The sequence below is a fragment of the Centroberyx gerrardi genome, chromosome 5 (genome assembly GCF_048128805.1).
Source record: "Centroberyx gerrardi isolate f3 chromosome 5, fCenGer3.hap1.cur.20231027, whole genome shotgun sequence".
NCBI classification, from domain to species: Eukaryota; Metazoa; Chordata; class Actinopteri; order Beryciformes; family Berycidae; genus Centroberyx; species Centroberyx gerrardi.
The window spans coordinates 20,600,102-20,618,416 of NC_136001.1; the positions used below are offsets into that span (position 1 = coordinate 20,600,102).

Consider the following 18,315-nt stretch of genomic DNA (forward strand, 5'->3'; position numbering starts at 1 on the left):
AGCATGCTTTGCAGCTATCGATCTTTTCCCTGCTGCATGTACAATGGGGCTGTTTCAGGTGAGCAACATGACAAGAGGACAAATAATCCTGGGTCAGGGTCGAAACTAAAATCCTTACATTCAGGCTAGTAAGGGTTAAGGAGCCAGTGTGACAGAGTGATGGTTGTAGTACCAGAATACCTTAAGACTTTCCCCAAGAATTCAAGATTTATTGAAATTTGACAATTGAAGAGGAACAAGGCATTTGGAATTATATTTTCAGTACAGTTATGTATAATATCAAATGTATAAGTACACAAATTCTCAAAAAAATGGCATACTGTACAATACACACAAGCCAGTTATACACACAAAACTTACATCAAACTTAAATGTACAGTTTGCACAGTACCTTTCTTTCTTGTACTCCCAAATGATTACAGGACCTCATTTTAAAGGACAAAATCTCTGTTTTTACAAAGTAAATCAAACACTGACTTGTCTTAACTTACACACATGGATTTGGCTCATTTACTCATGACAGATACTTTGGAGACATTTTATAATGACTTAATGCTTGCAATAGCATTTCAGTGTATGTGACAAACTTGAATAGAAACACTGAAAATCCACAAAAAAGTTCACAATTTATGCATATGTCGTGCTAAAACTTTGCATATGGGAGCTACTTTCCAGAGAAAAAGTGTCAGTTGAGTTTACAATGGCATTTTCATCCTATATGGCGTTTGAATTTTATCTTTACCCATGGAATGTTAAGAGATCCATTTTTAATCTTTATTTACCCAGGCTAGGTAGAGAAAGCACAAAGGCTCTTTTTTGGCAGCAACCTGTGTCAAACTCCATTACACATTCACACCTGGAGCTACCTGGCACAACCACAGACTTTTACCCATGTTTACTTAGCAGCTTCACCTAGACAGTTGGGATTAATCACTTTGCTCGAGGGCACGTCAGCAGAAGTTGTTGAGGATGGGGACAGCACTACTCACAGTCTCCCCCCAGGTTATGATAGACTGCATACAATAAAAATATCTTTAGAAACACCGGAATCACACGGCAGTGTTCACTTAGCACACAAAATAGATATCAAATATAATTATGGAAAAAGATGCTGAATGTTTAAGGTGTCAACCTTTATCAATGCAAGAATAACGCTAGACTCACGTCAAAAACATTGGCATTTTCCTTTAGTTTTCCTCATTGGGATTTGAGGTACAATTACAGTACAGTTCACAACAGAGAACAAGGTATAAAAAAGGATTACATTTAGTAAAAGTGCTTTACTAGTTGGGTCTGGGGAGGTGCAACAGCTCACTTCTCCATTCATATCAGTCCTGAAGCTCTCATGGTAGGCCGTGTAACTGGATCATTCCCATAACGGTCTCATGCCTGTGGTGTTCAGAGGTCCTAACAGAAAGGTGGATAAGGTCCACTGGAACGGAAGTGCAGGGGATTAGAAGTGAGCTGGGACTGTTTGCAGAGCATCTTCTTTGGTGCGCTGCACATTAACATTCTGAAACAATGATAAGAGAGGAAAGGACTGAGTATTGAGTATCACCTGTTTGACATTTTTTAATCGACATCTGGTCTTTAAATATCACCCGCTTCATTATCGACTGCTATTTTTCAAAAAGACAAATGATCAATGTATGTTCAGTCTAGCTAAAGCTTCCTTTCATCTGATTGTCAGGTTCTTTTGCCCGAGTATTCTACACACCAGGTAAAACTCCAGTATATAGGTGGGAATCAAGGGAGCAACCCAAAAGGATTTCAATTTTAGGTGAAATCATTTTTGTTAAAAAAAAGTTCTGTTAAGGTGGTTTGATGAAGAAATATTAAAACATGCCACACATGGCTTATAGCGAGAGTGCTCTCAGGCCAAAGAACCATCTAAATTACAAGTTTCACAAATGAGTGTTATTTTGACTATGATTCAGATTATCAGTGGTCAGTGTTACATCATGGACAGTGACCTACTATTGTCACTCAAATTTGAATAGTCTTTTCTACCCAATGTTAAGAGGTAATACAATTATGCATATAACTGTAAACTACAATTCATACATTTCTTGCAGCTTTTATGAGATGACTTCAATATCCTATTCGAACCCCATTGAAATGTGTCCTGTTGAGGTACAGAATGAAACCATAGACACTTTAAAGCCATGGCCTGAGAGTGATGAACCTTTGCTAGTACAATTGATCACTGATGTTTTTACCAGAAGAAAATAACATGAGAAAAATCAGATTTATTTTTTGATCTGGATTTTGATATTGACATAAAGTAATCTTTGGACAATCAAATAAATACACAAAAACATGAAAAACTGTTAAATTGGTAAAATGATTCAAGTGTGTGCGTTATCCAACAGCAAGTTCACATCATTATTGATGATTGTAGACTCAGCATCACTGTACATCTGGATTCTAGTGGTGTACAGACAGGATTTTAGTGTGAATATCAAATTACTCTTCACATTTAAACAGTGAACAGCTAAGCAGGACAGATTTTATAGGACACAGATCTTGGCATAGAGAAAATGTTCAGTTGAGACTAAAAAAAAATCCTGGAATGAATACGATATTGTGCAAAAATGGCTTCACATTGCATCATCTCATAAGCAACAAAAATGTATGTTCTTGGGTTTAATACATCAGTTTATACACATAAGTAAACACATAAAACAACAGAAGCTACATTTACAGGTAAATGGCTGTAAAATACAAAAAACAATCAATCATCAACAGACTTTAAAACAATATTCATGTGATATCCTTATTGTCATGTTCACGCATTCATTGTCTCATTCATTTATACACACACACACACACACACACACACACACACACACACACACACACACACAGACAGAATGGGGTGAATCACCCCTAAACTGGATTCCAGTTGTCTAGTTCTTTCATTGCTGGGTGAAGAACACATAAAGTTGGAAAAACTGAACAAAGGACCTGAAAGAAAAACATCATATGATGTCCCCCATTTCCGATCCCACTGAGAGATAAATGAATGAAAAATCAGTCATTGACTGCTCATTGGGTGGAAGTAGGAGTGTCAGTGAAGTCACAGTTGTCTTGGCTGCTGTCAGGGATCACAGGTGGGCGGGGACTGTGAACACGGCTTCCTCTGCCATGTGTGAAATGTTTACATTCTCTGTGCGATAAGAAGAGAGGGAAGGGATCAGCACTGACCACTAGGCCTGTATTCAGGAGGGTGCCAGGTTATAGACAACACACTGCGGCAGATACACTCCCTTCTATAAACATAGAGACACATGCGGTCTGTTTGCCTACAATCTCCTCCTGAGCGAGTCCTAGGACACAGGTGAGGTCAGCAGGGTGGCTGAGGGAAGCTGAGGGCCGTTTCTGTGCGTCTGGGATACCTACCTCTGGTCTGTCCCTGTGTGTGTTCACTGCCTCCACGGTCAGACAGACAGACTCCACTTTACAGCCTAAGGTAAGGGAGGAGAAAAGAGAATCATTAGAGTTAGAGCATGTTGAATCCTTGGCACTGATGAAGACATTGGGTTTGGCACCAAATGTCTACATTTTGCTTCTAAATACCATCAACGATACCACAAGAAAATCTGGGTGTATTTCTGGGTGATTTAATGTGATAGAATAATGATGCTAGTCAATATTGCTGTGTGTATTAACCAAGAATACTGCATTACTCACCATATGCTACAGGTGTCAACTTCAACACAGTGTGCAAGGGGCACTTTAGATAAGGCAACTCATCTGTGGTGGCAGAGACAGAACCATAATAAAAATCAGTTTTTAGTTCCATGTTTTAGTAGCTGTACTCTAATCATGGCTTAGGGTCTGTGCTGATGTGACTAATATGATTACAGGAGGTAGTAGGAAGGGAAAAGTCGACTCCAAACAGGGGCGGGCAATATGTTACATAATCACAGATCTAAATTTTGTCACAATTTGCTTTCATAGGGATCATGGACATTGTGATATATTATATATCTTCCACTATAGCCATTTTCATTCACCGCTTTCATCCAATTTATCACCGAAGACATTATGTATCCTTCCTACTATTTATGACTAGGAAAGTGGGAAGTTGCTGAGAGGTGATGTTTTGAATTGTAGGTCTGCGTCTGAAAACTGACTTTGACAGATCCTGGTCATCTACAGTATATTATATTATTAAGTTTAATAAGCTCAAATTTTCTAGCATGTTTTCTTGTTGGCATAAACCTTCATTAAAGGCTGCAAATGGAGTACTATTCTACCTTTCACTAACTTCCAACTTAGCCTTAGAAAAGCGAGATGAAAAAATATTGTGATGCATATCCTGAATCGTGAAACCATCTTAAAAAACTGAGATATGGTAGTATATTTTGTCCATATCGCCCACTCCTACTTCTTAGTACCTGCAGTCTTGTCCAGGAAATATGCAAGAAGACAGCGCATGACGGCCTGGTGACAAATGACCAGGACATTCTCCTGTCTCTCCAACTCCATGATCACAGGCTCCAGTCGCTGCACCAGGTCTTCATACGACTGAAGGAGAACCACAGACCCATCAGGCACACACAGACATAAAGAGCACACAAACATATCCCATGAGAAAAAAAAAAAACATTTGGAAGTACCACTACTCTCACCTCTCCTTTAGGATAACGGTAGCGGTACTTGTCTTGGTCTCTGAGCGCAAACTCCAGAGGGTAATGCTCCTGGATCTCTTCATACATCATTTCCTCACACACACCCTTGGTACATAAAGGAGGAGATGTGTTTAGCTTATGAACACAAACGCTTAAAAATGTTCCTGTATTCACTTTGACAAATGCAGAAACAGACATACAGCGTCTATCTCATTCAGAGGCTTCCACTGTTCATATGGCGATCCAAGGGCCTCCGCAGTCTGGATCGTTCTCTTCATCTGGCTGGTCCACACTCTCAGATCTTTAATGTTCTGGTCCTGAATGAATTTCCTCAGACACTTGGCAAACTAGGAGACAAGAGACCTCATTGTAAAATAAACATTGTATTTCCATCGTTCCTATGAGAGCAGTAATCTTTCCTGAAAAACGTATACATGTACATAAACTTATACATATACAACATATTTATGTATAGTAAACTACAGTTAAACTCGCTCAACATTAAAAAAACAAACTAAAAACGGAAGGAATTTGTGGGAAAGCAAGATAGGCGGCTTTGCTTTTGACTGCCTGTTCCTACAGCCAAAATGCCAAGTCCATGTGAAAAAGCAATTTTGCTAGTCCTAGGTTTACAATTATTATGAGAAACAATGGTTTAGTGAAAAGACCATGTAGCAGGACAAGAAAAAAGACACATACACACACACACATACACAGACACACACACATACAGAGACACACACCTCCTTGCCCCTGGCAGACAGGCCAGAGTCGCCTCCAATGCGTCCCATGATGTTGAGGTCGCTCTCACCGTGGCGGCACAGGTAGATGGAGCGTGGCGTAATGTGGATGTTCATCAGGTAATAGACGATCCGGCTTTGGACGTGGTCAAGGACCCGGTTCACCAGGTAACGCCGGCCCACATCCATGATCTTTATGTAGGACAGATCCCTGGAGCAAAGGGCGTCAAGTTGAGTAAACAACCACCGTCTGTGATCTTGTGGACTTAATTAAATCTGTTCAGAGTGAGTGTGTGTACTCACCTGTCTAGAACCTCATCCAGAGTCTGGTAGGACGTCTCGTAACACTTGATTCTCTTCATGAAGTCCTCAATGGCCTCCTCTGTGTTGCAGTCTATGTAGTCAGGGCTACCCAACTTCACTTGCTGCAAAGAGAGGAAACATACAGAGAGAAGAGGGGAACAGTGACGTGCTATGACGTGTTAACATAGCATATTAGCATATTATGAGCAACTATGTTACTTGCTTTTATTTTCTTCAATGAATTATTCTCAATAAAACAATGAAAAGAGACATTGCTCACCACAATATTCTCTGCAATGACATCTGGGTCTTCACACACAGACTCCACAAAAAATACCTGCCATATTGACACAGAAATATAGGATGTGAAGAAATGTATGTTTCAAAATTAAAAGTAGATATTCATTTAATTAATTTAACTGATTTTTTTGTCAACTGAGAGAGAAATGGGCTGCAGAGATATGTAATAAACCCAAACTTAGGACATACTGTGTGATAAAAAGTGATTATGTTACCGAAAATTATGTTAATTTAACCAAAAAGAAAAGATCATTAATGGCCCATCCCATCTCATGTGGGATGGGCCATTAATTTGGCATGATGCGAAAAGAACATTTCATTCATTCATTCATATAATACACCTTGAGGTCATCAAGTTATAGTGACTGGTTAAATTGGCTGAAGTCCAGCCCTGGTTAACATACCTTGAACCCATTCTGCTCAGCAAACTTGACAATGGTCCCTCTTCTTTCCCTTGTCGTATTTGTAGCATCAAAGACCTGGGATATCAGGGAAAACCTCCTTGTATAATCCTAGCATATACGTATTCATGTTATGATCATTTGTCACATTGAACTCAGGGACCATATTAGTTCCACTTACCGCCACCTGTCCTCCCTCCACACTCAGATACTGGCGAACATCATTCAGTGCTGCCAACGCACACTGACTGGTGAAGGACGACACACACAGGCAGACACATGGTCAGTCTACTACAGCCAAGTCAAACAATATTTATAGCGCAGGGTTCGTTTACTAGCTAGCTACATTTCTTACTGTTGACTTTTCATTTAGCTGTAAAAATTCCAACCATATCTTTTGACAATGTCTGTTGTGTGCTTACATTCACCACAGGTGTGGTGAATGATACGACACGATCTTGACTTAACAAGGGTTTACACAGATAAAAGCAATTTGAAGACAACAGTTTGCTAAAGATATAGACATGCTGCACACAATAGGCTCAAGGCTCAAAATAACGATAAGCAGGCTCTCACTGGTGACAAAGTTTCATAGAATAACACATTACATTTTTTAAAAATGTATTACCATGTGGCCCCACGAGCCGCAAACTGACCTGTTCAACCAGTATAGTTTGCTTTTTCATTTGGAATGCCTATCAGGTATTAAAGAACAAAGTTCATAATCAGGCTACTTATGTCTGGTAGCCATGCAACTGAGAACAACCTCGTCCATTTGGGCAAAATAATTGGCCTTCAGATGGGTTTTCAAAATGAAATATGATACTGTATTGATTAACCCTATTCTCTTTTTTGTTGTGCTCCTCCATGGATGTCAGACCGTAGGGCCGACTACACAAACCTGGAGGATGTATTGACCAGGGGCTACAGTCATGCCATGCACATATTGAATGACTTCTATAGCAATGTGAATGTCTGCTGTCATCATATCTGTAGGCTGCTATGTGACACTGGACTAGGACAATCCTACACACTCGTTTCATTCAGCTTATGTTGACTAAAAAGTGATTTGTGCAACTAATGGGCTGTTTTTGCTCCTGTGGATGATCAGATTCAGTTTACTCTCCATTACAGTAGACCTCTAAGATTGTAAGAGATATTATCATACAGCATTCTGCTATCCAGTATGTCTGGGAAGATTTTAAATTTCTCAACACTTTTGATGGCCAAAAACTGGTGATTAAAAGCTGAGACAAACCGGTATAACAGTTTTATTCTCCTCTTCTGAATGGTTTCTTACCATTAAAGGTCTATAAAGAAAGTTTGTGCCTATAATCATATCAGGAGAGCCATGGACTAACTCGACTTGCACAGCTAGTTAAAACAGTGTAGACTCACCGTCTGATTTTTAGGCCTTCTTCATTATCTGGACGGAAAAACTCAAAGGACTTGTAGATCTTCACGCACTCTCTCCGGTACTGGCCCACATTGAACTCTGTTACAGGATTTTGCTTTTTTTAGATATGGCATAAGTGCTTAATAGTACAAACAAGGTAATATGTAAATACCTGTGTAAGTAATATGTAATACCTGTGTATGTGTGTGTGTGTGTGTGTGTGTGTACTGGTACCTTTGGTTGGCACACCTATCCAGTTTAAGTAGCGAGTCAGCTTCTTTGAAATGTAGGTCTTCCCTCTGGCTGGCAGTCCTACTGTCACAATGAGGGTTGGGCAGTTGGTCATACATACTGAGGGAGGGAGAGAGAGAAACACAAACCTTTTAATGAGTTTTACTGTCCCTTCTCACACAATTAAAGGCTGAGAATGGCACACTTAACACTGCCCCATTCATGAAGAATCTAATTAGTCTTGAAGGTTGCTCATAATTACACCAGACACTGTGAGAACGTTGTTTTGGAAAGGTCTCAGTTCATTTTGTGTGAAGGTGAGACAGACCCGCTACAGAAAATCCCTGTCAGGGAGTGGAGATGTCTTTACTACAACAAGCGATAACTGGAACTAAAACAGTGAACTGACTCATAATGCGAGCCACACACTTAGCCTGTATTACCCTGACTCAAAAACATCTTATCTAAGCCTTTCACATGTAGGACGTACTTCCTATCAGGACATGAGGCCAGCAATTATATCTCTTGACAAGAGGGACGGGGGGGGAATAGAGATGTGACAATGAATAACAGGACTGAAAAGAAGGAAGGAGATAAGCAGCATGGAGGGCAGCAGGTAAGGTCTCTGTGTTGATAGAGAGGGGATGTCTGAAATTTCTGTCATTCTGAAAATATTTCTGAGTCTGCTGGCAAGTGGCACACATGGTTTAAGCGGAGTATAATGCAAGGCAACTGCAGATCTCTCAGGTTCTGACCTCAGGGGTTGTCTTACAGCAAAAACACAACTTAAAATTGACAACACTCAATCCAACTACTCATTACAATTCAGACATGTCCTGCACATGCAAGTCGAGCTGTGTACAGGCTATGTTAACGATGGGCAGCTGGCAGGCCATGGGTCTCACTGGGCCCCCACACAAAGGGTTAAGTGCAGCTGCCATATTGGTTACATACTAGCTGGAAACAGGATTTGACACCTCAGCTGATTATTTTGGGACCCTTACAAACCTTTAATATGCATAATGTTTAGTCTTTCATTTTAACTAATCTGTAACTCTGAAAGTTGAAGATAGTGGTCTCTAGAGCTCTGTTTGACCCTTTTTGCCTATCTCATTTTTTCATATTCTTACCTAAACTATAATGGTCTTTCTGGGTTTACTCTAACCTTGGAAATGTCACAAACAAAATAATTGCAACATTTTAGACTTAAGGGTCCTGAAAAGAACACCACAATAATGCCTAGGACAAAAAGACAAGAATGGTCACAACCTTGAGCACTTCTCCGGATAACCCTATAATAATTAAGGTAGCTGGTTTTCCAAGGAATCCTGCCACCGTTATCCAGCCCACTATAAAATGATCCTACTGTATGTCAAGGATGACATGGGGCAAGGCGTTTTGGAGTAGTGCGTGCAGAGCCTCCTAGTAGTAAGCTTGCTGCCTCAGATTTCTCTTTTAAATTCGGAATGAAAATGCCGCTGGGATAGCAGGCAAATAAAGGACGAGGCTCCGGCGACAAGACTAACAGCTTCGAAGCAGAGAGCTTGACTCAGCAAAAACGGCCCGAGCTCCGGAGATGCAGCCCAGCAGGAGCGAGCCAGACTGCTGCGTAGCACTGTCACACGATATTTCCTATATAGCCACTTCCCTCTTGTAAATCAACCAAAGGCAAGCTCTGACGTGTGTTATCCGTATGGAGATCTGAACTGCAATATGAGATACTGCGAGTTCTTCCCCCAGTTTGTTTTGCCACTAGGCGGCCCCGGCTCGGCTTGCTGAACAGCCGCTTTTATTAATAGTTTACCAGTCGCTTCTCATCGCTGCTGGGCTGCAATCATGCGCTCACCCAAACAACCATCACTTAACAGAGAGGTCACCAATTTGCCTTCAGTTCACCAAATATCACTCGGGTTGACATTAGGAATATCCGTCGATTCTCACATCTTAACTGGTGGGTAAATGCATGTAAATTAATTTCTGGCGCGTCTCTGGATAAGTTTAATTCGGTGAGCTTGCAATGTTTTCTCCTATAGCACGATTGAAATGTACCTCCTTACATCATGTGTTTTAATACAACACATACTATAAGGATCAGTTGAGACAAGCTGAAAATGATGCAACACTGCCAACCCCGAAAGCCGATAACTGAGGCACCTTACAGTGCGCAGACAGTCGTGCGTAAATATAATCCAATGCAATTATTCCCCAAGTTAAGAAAGAGTGGGCTCAGGAAAACATTAGTAAAATTAAAAAATATGACAAAAAAAAAAAAAAAAAAGATCAGCAGATACCCCACATCACATCCCCAGCACATCCTTTGCGGCACATGCCGGCGAGCTGCATCTTACCCCTTCTTTGAGAAATGTGCTTTTCAGGTAGCCCGTTTTTGCACGGCACCCAGATTTTCCTCAGCGGGTTCTGGGTGAGCTCCCGTGGAAACGTTTCCACAAAAACCTCTTCGTTATTTATCATCCTGGCAGTTGGATCATGCCTGTTGCCGTGTAACTGAGGCGGTGGGCTTCTGCCAGTCTGATTCACCAGGATGCAAGGGGATGGATGTCATATCAGCTGAGAAACATCAGTATCTCATTACCGTAATGGCAGGAAACTAAGCGCAAGAGATAATGTGTGTGTGTGTGTGTGTGTGTGGGGGGGGGGGGGGGGGGGGGGGGGGGGGCTAACAGTTCATTTTTAATCTTTAGCTCTTTAGTGAGCTAAAGATGTGACTTATGTACCGTTTGACCTAATTGCATTTAGCAGTATTTTCCCCTCTTTACTCGGAAACATTGTTGGTCAAGCCCGGTTATAGATAAAACTAGGGGAGGAGGTGTATCTCAATAATGAAAAATACATGTAATGAATAAGAATATAAATGGAGAAAAAAGAGAAATATTACAATCCACAAATATGTAGGCTATTAAGATTGTTGAATGCAGAAAAAAAACGAACACAAATATCTCTCTCCAACCACAAATTAATGACTTGTGTTCTGTAAACCGTCATATAAATGAATATCTTTACAAAAACAGACATATTTGTGAATAAAAGTTTTGTTTTCATAAAAAAGTTCCAGAGGTTTTCACAAAAGTTACAAAACCTACATATACTTTCATATATATATATATTTTTTTTTGCACTAATGTTGAGAGCCTAAACAGACATACGCCAAAAGACAATGGGGCAACAGTTCATTTTTAATTAGAGACCTGTTAAAATGTTACCGTAATGACGCAAGGTTAATGTGCAGGCGAAGGGGGAAAGCAGATGGAAAGGGAAAACAAGCCTTCAGCTGTTCACATGCAACACACATGGGCAGTGAATGTTGCTGTAAAATGAACCAATAGGAAAAGAGACAAGGAGGCACATTGGCCAATGGGAGAGCCGAGCCGGGGAACCAGAGGGCGTGCTGACTGCTGGGAGAAAAGATAAACACCGTCAAAAAACCTAATGTTACTTTTTAAATACCCCAGGCAGGCAGTTCACACTGGAACGAGGGCTGGGAAAGTAGGACAGTCATGAAGTTATTCCAAAAGGTCATGTTTCCGTTTTAGAGTAAATATCATTACCTGAAGTTTATCAGTAAATGTCTCAAAAATATAATGTAGTGTATCCAGTCTGTAAAAATGTCATACTTTTGACAACCAAGGATTTAAATGACCTGCAATACCTCTTGACTTTTTTTTATTTTTCTAGGAGTAGGTGTCATGTGGCTCATGTGTCATGTGTTTGTTTTGTTTTTCTCAGTGGTTGACATCTCATTTTAGAGTCTTCATATATAAAGAGTCAAAGTAAGGTGCTGGAGCACACAGTTAATGTTATGCTCATTTATTCTACATGCAAAAAATAAACAAATAAACAAGTCAAAGCAATGATTTGTTCTCCAGTGCCTCACATAGGGTTAAGTATTTCATGTGGGCTACTTCTGGCATTATCCTATCAAGTTATCAGCTTCAATGTCTCTGTAGAGGCTAGTGTTCAAGTACAACAGAAATGCCTAGGTCTATAAAAAATATTTTCTCTACAGCAATGTATAGAGTACACATACACCGTATACACAGAAACAAGTGGAATTTTTTTAAAGAAAATACTGGCTACTACATAACAGCAACAAAAGAGAAATACAGTACATTGCACTGCATAACCAGTACATCTCTCATCAACTGAAATTATGCCAATTAAACTCCATAATGATGTGATGAAAATGTGTCAAAGCTGTAACACCAGGTGGCACTGTATACCAGACTTAACTGGCCACTTTGTTTTGAATTCAGTCAGCTACAGTATTTCCCAATACTGGGCAGTACAAGCTTGGTTATGGGTTTTGCACATTTTTCATAATAATGACTTATTGTAAGTTTGACTTATTATGGAGAAACTGCTCTATTCAGGGTCTGAAAGCAGTTCTATTCAATTCAGCCCTTCTTGGCAGTAACCATAGGCAGGAGTCACAGGGCAGGGCGGTCCCACACCAGTCAGCATGTCAGTAGGACTAATCCCATCAGCTACACCCTCTGTAGTAAACCCTCACACACACACACACACACACACAGGTTTACCATGTCTTCCTACTTGAACATATGCCAAAGCACACACTTGACACCATATAAAAACAGTTATGAAAAAACGTGGTCCAAACAAACAACAGCACCTCCAAGCTGAAACTAGCCTACTTTAATACAGCATCTTCAGGAAAACAAATGTAGGACAGTCTGTTTACTAGTCAGCTTGACAACTGTTATTCAGTAAGAGCAAAAACTTATCAAATTTTACTTACTTAAACTTTATATATATGTTTTATTTAACTGATTTAAGGTATTTTTGCAGCTGTGACATGTCATCAAGAACTTTTCTTATAGGTTATACATCATCAGTGAGACTGAGTTTTAGGCCAAATCATATTGCAATTGCCATTATGTATCCCATTCATTAGCAGTGGGAAAATTATGCTGATTTCTGTGTAGCAACTGTCAGAGAACCAAACCAGGCATTCAGTATAAATTGGCTCTTAGACTTCATAACCATCAGACTTGGGTAACATAACCATCTGACTGTCACATGAAAATGACAAGAATTATTCTTTGAATCTGTGATAAAAATACAGATAAAGCCATTAGAGCTGGTGACTAAAGGGTGGCTGAATATAGACTACTTTGCACTAGAGTGATTGATTGATTTACCCCTTTATTTCATTTCTGTTATCCTTAAGTATAGCTGGGTTAGTGAATTTAAGTGAATTTATCAAATTAGAAATGCTGAATAGAAATGCCAAATTTCAATCAAAATTCCTCAATATCACGAAAATGTTTTTATGTTCGCTTATAGTGGAAAAGTTTTTGTTGATAATGAAACTATGTAATAAATAGTGATGGAAATGCATTTTTAAATAAGGAATGATGTAGTGAAAATAGTGAAAGTCGCAAAGGTGACTGTGAGCACACCAAACGGGATTTTCCGGGTCCAAGGGTACATGTTCTACTTCAGATCTACCAACCCTACAATTAAAATGAAACTCGTTTGATTATAAAATATATTATTAATTTTCCATAGAGCAGCTCCAGATTTTACATCTTGATGACATCACAGGTTTAGGTCTCCACTGGTCTCTATCTTTACCAGGGAATTCTTCCATGTTCATACTGACTGGACTGTCCAACTTTAATGACATATTTGTTCCTAAATTGAGCTGTATTCTTAAAATCATCCAGTTTACAGGTGAAAGAGACATACTGTATGTTGACCTATTTCTGGCAGATGCGTCCTGATCGCCTGTGCATCCCAAACTGCTTATCAGCATTAGCCAATTCATCATAATCCTCAAACATATTCATCATAATCCTAAAAGGTGTAGCCTACACACACCCAACCTATTTCCAGACCTTGAGCAGGAGGGAGATTATGGAGCCTCAAATTGAAAAGAGTTACATAATACAGATGCCTATGATGAAAGTCTAAATTGTCTTTCCTTAGATCTGTACATCTAATGTGTATTGACATCTAATACGTTTCTACTACAGGAAACTGGCATACGCTGCATTGGGTCTCCATTAGGTTATGCTCTTTTGTGTAGTGTGTAAAGAAGAGAGGAAGAGAAAATGTAATTAGGAGACAAATCTGACTAATACTGATTCAGGCCAGAACACACCCAGTTATCATAGCATGAAGACATTAACCTCAGGGTTCTGGTTGCTGCAGATGATCTATTATTAGACCGTTTAAACCGTTTGTGGTCTGTTTTAGCTTGTTGATTTATATTTGGCAAAATCCAAATCCAGTCTATAGGCTCCGTTTGTTCTACATGTCACAGGGAATGACAGAAGAGGTGGTCTTGTCTGAACAAGCAAGAAAATGTCACCGTCCCACAGAAACCCTGGTGTGTATGCAAGCACACACACACACACACACACACACACACACACACACACAAAACAAAAAACAGACTTGTGAGCTTGCTCGATACAAGCAGGCACACAAACACTGCATGTATGCAATACAAATATAGGCTGCATCCCTGCCTGAAGCCTATAATGGGATTCTCAACGTGCGGTTTGTGCAGTTGAACTTTCACCCAGATAGAGCGATGACAGAGTGAGGGAGAAGCACGGAGCGAGCAAGTCAGTGAGCAAGGATGAGAAAGACTGATTTATAGCGGTTATTCAGAGTGGGGATCTGGGAGAGATGAAAATAGCAAAATAGAGAGAGGAAAGGAAAAAGACAGAGAGAGAGACAGAGAGAGATGGCAGATTTACTGCAGCTGGCAGAGTTTCAGGCAGCTTTTCAGGCATGGAGACGAATATCCTGTGGGGTATACGGCCACCACAGAGCTCACACAGGAATATAATTCTGTCTCGGGTCTGCTGCGACCAGTGAAGTATACCCGACTCCCTCTGCGGCTATAGACACTCATGGGCCATCTGGGTACTTACGGGGTACAGCTAACTCAATCCTGACATTACCAGCATTTCCTTGGCATCACACTTACATTACTATTGACAGCTAAATATGTAAAAGTCGACATGGTTAACAACATAATTCAATAGCAAAAATAGAAAATAGATGTTTATATAAAAATAAATTGTTTGGATGGGCCTCTACAAGCAAGAGATAAGTATGCAACTTGCTAGCGTGTTTTTCCTGTTTGTTTTCTGCTTAGCCCCGCCTCTCTGTGTGTAGGCACAGACGCACGGCCAGAGCACAGCTCCTACTCAACCAATACAGCCTGAGCTCTGTTCATCCCTCATGCATCTGTCACAACAGCTCAAGTAGCAGACACACAAAAGGCAACAAAGCATATTCCTACAAGAAACAGCACTGAATCCGTCTCTTAGGAAGTCTAACAGAGACTGAATTTATCTTCTGTGCATGGCATTTATTGTCAACATGACACAGTGAGACGTAAACAAAGTTAAACAGGGCCTCCAGACTCCCTGACTAATAGAATTGCATAATAGTCTAATCTTACGCGGTAATAACTGAGTCATTGGATTATATAGCACATAATATTATCCTTGGCTGTCAGTAGCCTAAGGAAATGATCATATAACCTCTATCAGTATAAAGGCTAATAATGGTAAAACCAAAAAATGCTGTGCAGAATCTCAAATCAGGAGCTTCAACTGAATAAAAGAATCCCTTTCATAATAAATGTATTTTTATTTGTACAGTATGCCGAGGTTAGGCTACATCTATCACTAATGTACACAGCAGGAAAAGTAGAGTGGGCTGGACTTCACTCCATGCAAAAAGTAACACAGATTTTCAGTCTGAAATGTTTTGGGTCAAGTTCTGGTACCTTTGACACAAGGCAGCACCTGTTACCTATGTTGTCCCAAGACCAGGGAACCAAATAAACAATTTGATTTCCTGTCCAGGCTCATGAAAACCAAAGCACATTGCTACTGCTGTCAAAAGACCAAAAAATTAACCACAGCTTATGATAAGAGTGTGCAGTTAATGTATTTCTTACAATTAACAAAACAGTGATTAAAAATAATCATTGTGAAATAAATGTGTTTTGGCTAAATCTGGCTACTAGAATAGGTTACAATGAAAACTACATGCAAGAACATGGCAACAACCCATTGAGAAATACAAAACTTATTTTACATAGCCTTGGTAAACCAAAGGTTTATGATTTTCATTTGAAAACTGCATTGGTAGTCTGTGAAACTGGCTGGTTACTGTTGGATTTATAACCACTGGGTAAGTCAGGTGGGGAGCCCCTAAATCACTGGTCCACAAAGTAGGGTCCAGGGACCCCCAGGGGTCCATGAGGAAATCCCAGGGCTCCCCAGCAAAATGAGCCTAGAGATTAGCACAAGAATAAGTTTTGATCATAGGTTTCATTGCTGCACAGTATGGACAGTTACAGCATGCAACTCTATACCAACAACAACATCCTCCTCTCAGATAGGATCCCTTGGGTCACAACCTAATCAAATGGAGACCCATGGTCTTGTGCGGATCTATTTGGGGGTCTTTGACACAAAAGATGCGGGCACCCCTTGTTCCTAATTTACATTTTGTTTGGGAACCTTTAGAGAGGGATAGTCCTGCTTACATCCACTGCACACTGACTGGATGTCACTCATCACTGTCACTCTACCAGCTAGCTTACAGGCTAACTAGCCAGCAGCTGCAGCAAGGCTAAGTAGCAAATAAGGAGATGCTAGCTAACCTAGCATCCTTGGCATTTGCAAAGTAACCAACTATTTTTTTTTCTACGTAAAACCTGAAGTACCACCTCTTTCCCAAATATCACAGGTGGCCACCACAGTCTGTCCTATGTCTCTTGAGGAGAAAGCCTTGTCAGCTCTGAAGCATGCCTACGTGACAAGCTTGTTTACTTCATCCGCCTGCTAGCCCTCACACTGGAGCTGCGCTGCCCCGTAGCACTTGCAACTCCCTCACTGCAAACGATGTCAAATGACAAGTGTCAGAAAACACAGTGTCAACTCTGCTGGAGTAAACGCCCTACCTGCCCTGTCCCGCGTGTTTCTCGGGCGGCAGGAACCCCTCATTGTCCCGGTTTGAAGCCGTTCTTCCCAGCGTGAAGAGGAGTGCGTCTCTTCGTGGCGCTCTCAGCACGGACAGGCAGGAATGAATGAAGTGGAGGCGCACTAAGCTCTCTATCAACACGCGCGCGCGCACACATACACACCCACGCACGCACACACGCAAATGCATTGCTGTTATTCATTATTCCTGGGAAGTTTCAGTGTGCATAAAGAGAGATGGCTCATGGACCATGCTGAGACCTCCACCTCTATCCCCCACCTGCCTGAAGTTGTGTCCTGCTTTAAGTTTGTTTTGACAAGTCTGAGTATGAGTATGCGCCTGTGTGAGAATCAAATATAAGTAGCAACTCAGACACATCAGTTTATTTTAAATGAGTTTATTGTACACACAGTCACACAATAAAAGCCTTTTTTTCCATCAGGTGGAGACTTTATATTTTTCTACAGCTGCGCCCCACTGCCAGTATCCTGCTCCATTTGACCTCCAGTTGCACTTGTTTGACGCTGGAGAAGCTGGTTCTGTCTGAATGCATCTCTCAGTGTGGTGAGAATAAGGCCTGATTCTGCAGTTGCCGGTGAGCCCACCTAACACAGCAAAGACATTTTTGTAAATGTAATTATTCAATCCACAACATACACTGATGTTTACAGCACAGTGATAGCAGTGCCCCAGTCCTCTTACTGGTTTGAAACTGGCACTCTTTTTGATCTTCTCTGGAACAGGAGGGGCAGGCCCTGATGGAGGAGGGGGGACCCAAGGAGGAAGAGGACTTTGCACTTTAGATACATGCTGGAAGCTGCTGCTGTGTGTGATGGAGGGGACAGGTGGCAAAGGCCCTTTCTTCAAATTGAGGGAGATAGATGCCCCCGCGGATCTTGGCAATGTCTGAGAGGCCGGCCCTGTTAGATACACAAAAAGACCTTCAACAAAAGACCTTGTATCACTCTTGATTGCATACAATTGAAGTATAAAATGAGAATATCTTACAGAATACAGAAAAGTAACTTAAAAACACACACATACACATAGGACAACATGTTTCAAGATGGAGTACCTCTGTTCTTCATTTCCCTCCGCACAACCTCCAGTCCCCCCAGGTTTTTGATGATGCAATGAATGACTTCAGCAGTGTCTTTGTCTTCCAGGTCGCCCTCACTGAGCCCTGCCCGCCTCAACAGCTTCCTCATAGCAGGGTCAAGCTGTGCACAGATAAAACGGAGAATGAGACTGATTTAACATGTATCTATTACGTCTAAACAGGGAGCAATTACAGTCTGACGGTTTGAAACTGT

General features: G+C 40.8%; 2 protein-coding genes across 6 annotated transcripts in view; both read right to left on the bottom strand.

Annotated features, from left to right (window-relative positions):
* Window positions 1-188: 188 nt before the first annotated feature.
* On the bottom strand, window positions 189-17,073 carry pfkfb4b (6-phosphofructo-2-kinase/fructose-2,6-biphosphatase 4b). 3 transcript variants are annotated; one of them, XM_071916558.2, is made up of 14 exons: window positions 16,983-17,073; window positions 8,012-8,128; window positions 7,780-7,876; window positions 6,563-6,629; window positions 6,385-6,459; window positions 5,961-6,017; window positions 5,681-5,802; window positions 5,381-5,588; window positions 4,838-4,984; window positions 4,638-4,742; window positions 4,404-4,533; window positions 3,694-3,756; window positions 3,403-3,467; window positions 189-1,513 (listed from the first exon to the last, which is right to left on the bottom strand). In XM_071916558.2, the coding sequence occupies exons 1-14, from the start codon at window positions 17,023-17,025 to the stop codon at window positions 1,454-1,456; spliced, it is 1,356 nt and encodes a 451-aa protein (XP_071772659.1). In that variant the 5' UTR covers window positions 17,026-17,073; the 3' UTR covers window positions 189-1,453. The 3 variants fall into 3 exon arrangements, with proteins under 3 accessions (XP_071772659.1, XP_071772656.1, XP_071772657.1); XM_071916555.2 differs by lacking the exon at window positions 16,983-17,073 and adding an exon at window positions 10,357-10,525; XM_071916556.2 differs by lacking the exons at window positions 189-1,513; window positions 16,983-17,073 and adding exons at window positions 1,532-3,169; window positions 10,357-10,525.
* Window positions 17,074-17,389: 316 nt separating this feature from the next.
* Window positions 17,390-18,315, bottom strand: part of LOC139925239 (actin nucleation-promoting factor WAS) — a 6,523-nt gene continuing 5,597 nt past the window's right edge. For all 3 annotated transcript variants that reach the window (XM_071916520.2, XM_071916519.2, XM_071916518.2), the window contains 3 exons: window positions 18,078-18,222; window positions 17,705-17,922; window positions 17,390-17,607 (listed from right to left, as the gene is read on the bottom strand). In XM_071916520.2, coding sequence (XP_071772621.1) covers window positions 17,464-17,607; window positions 17,705-17,922; window positions 18,078-18,222 — 507 coding nt within the window. In that variant the 3' untranslated portion in view covers window positions 17,390-17,463. The remainder of the gene's footprint in view (window positions 17,608-17,704; window positions 17,923-18,077; window positions 18,223-18,315) is intronic.

Coding starts and splice junctions, on each gene's coding strand:
- pfkfb4b (XM_071916555.2), bottom strand. CDS start 10,480: ATGATAAATAACGAAGAGGTTTTTGTGGAAACGTTTCCACGGGAGCTC. Junction 4,985..5,380: donor TGTCTGCCAGGGGCAAGGAG/GTGTGTGTCTCT, acceptor CTTGTCTCCTAG/TTTGCCAAGTGTCTGAGGAA. Junction 4,743..4,837: donor CTCTGAATGAGATAGACGCT/GTATGTCTGTTT, acceptor TTATGTACCAAG/GGTGTGTGTGAGGAAATGAT.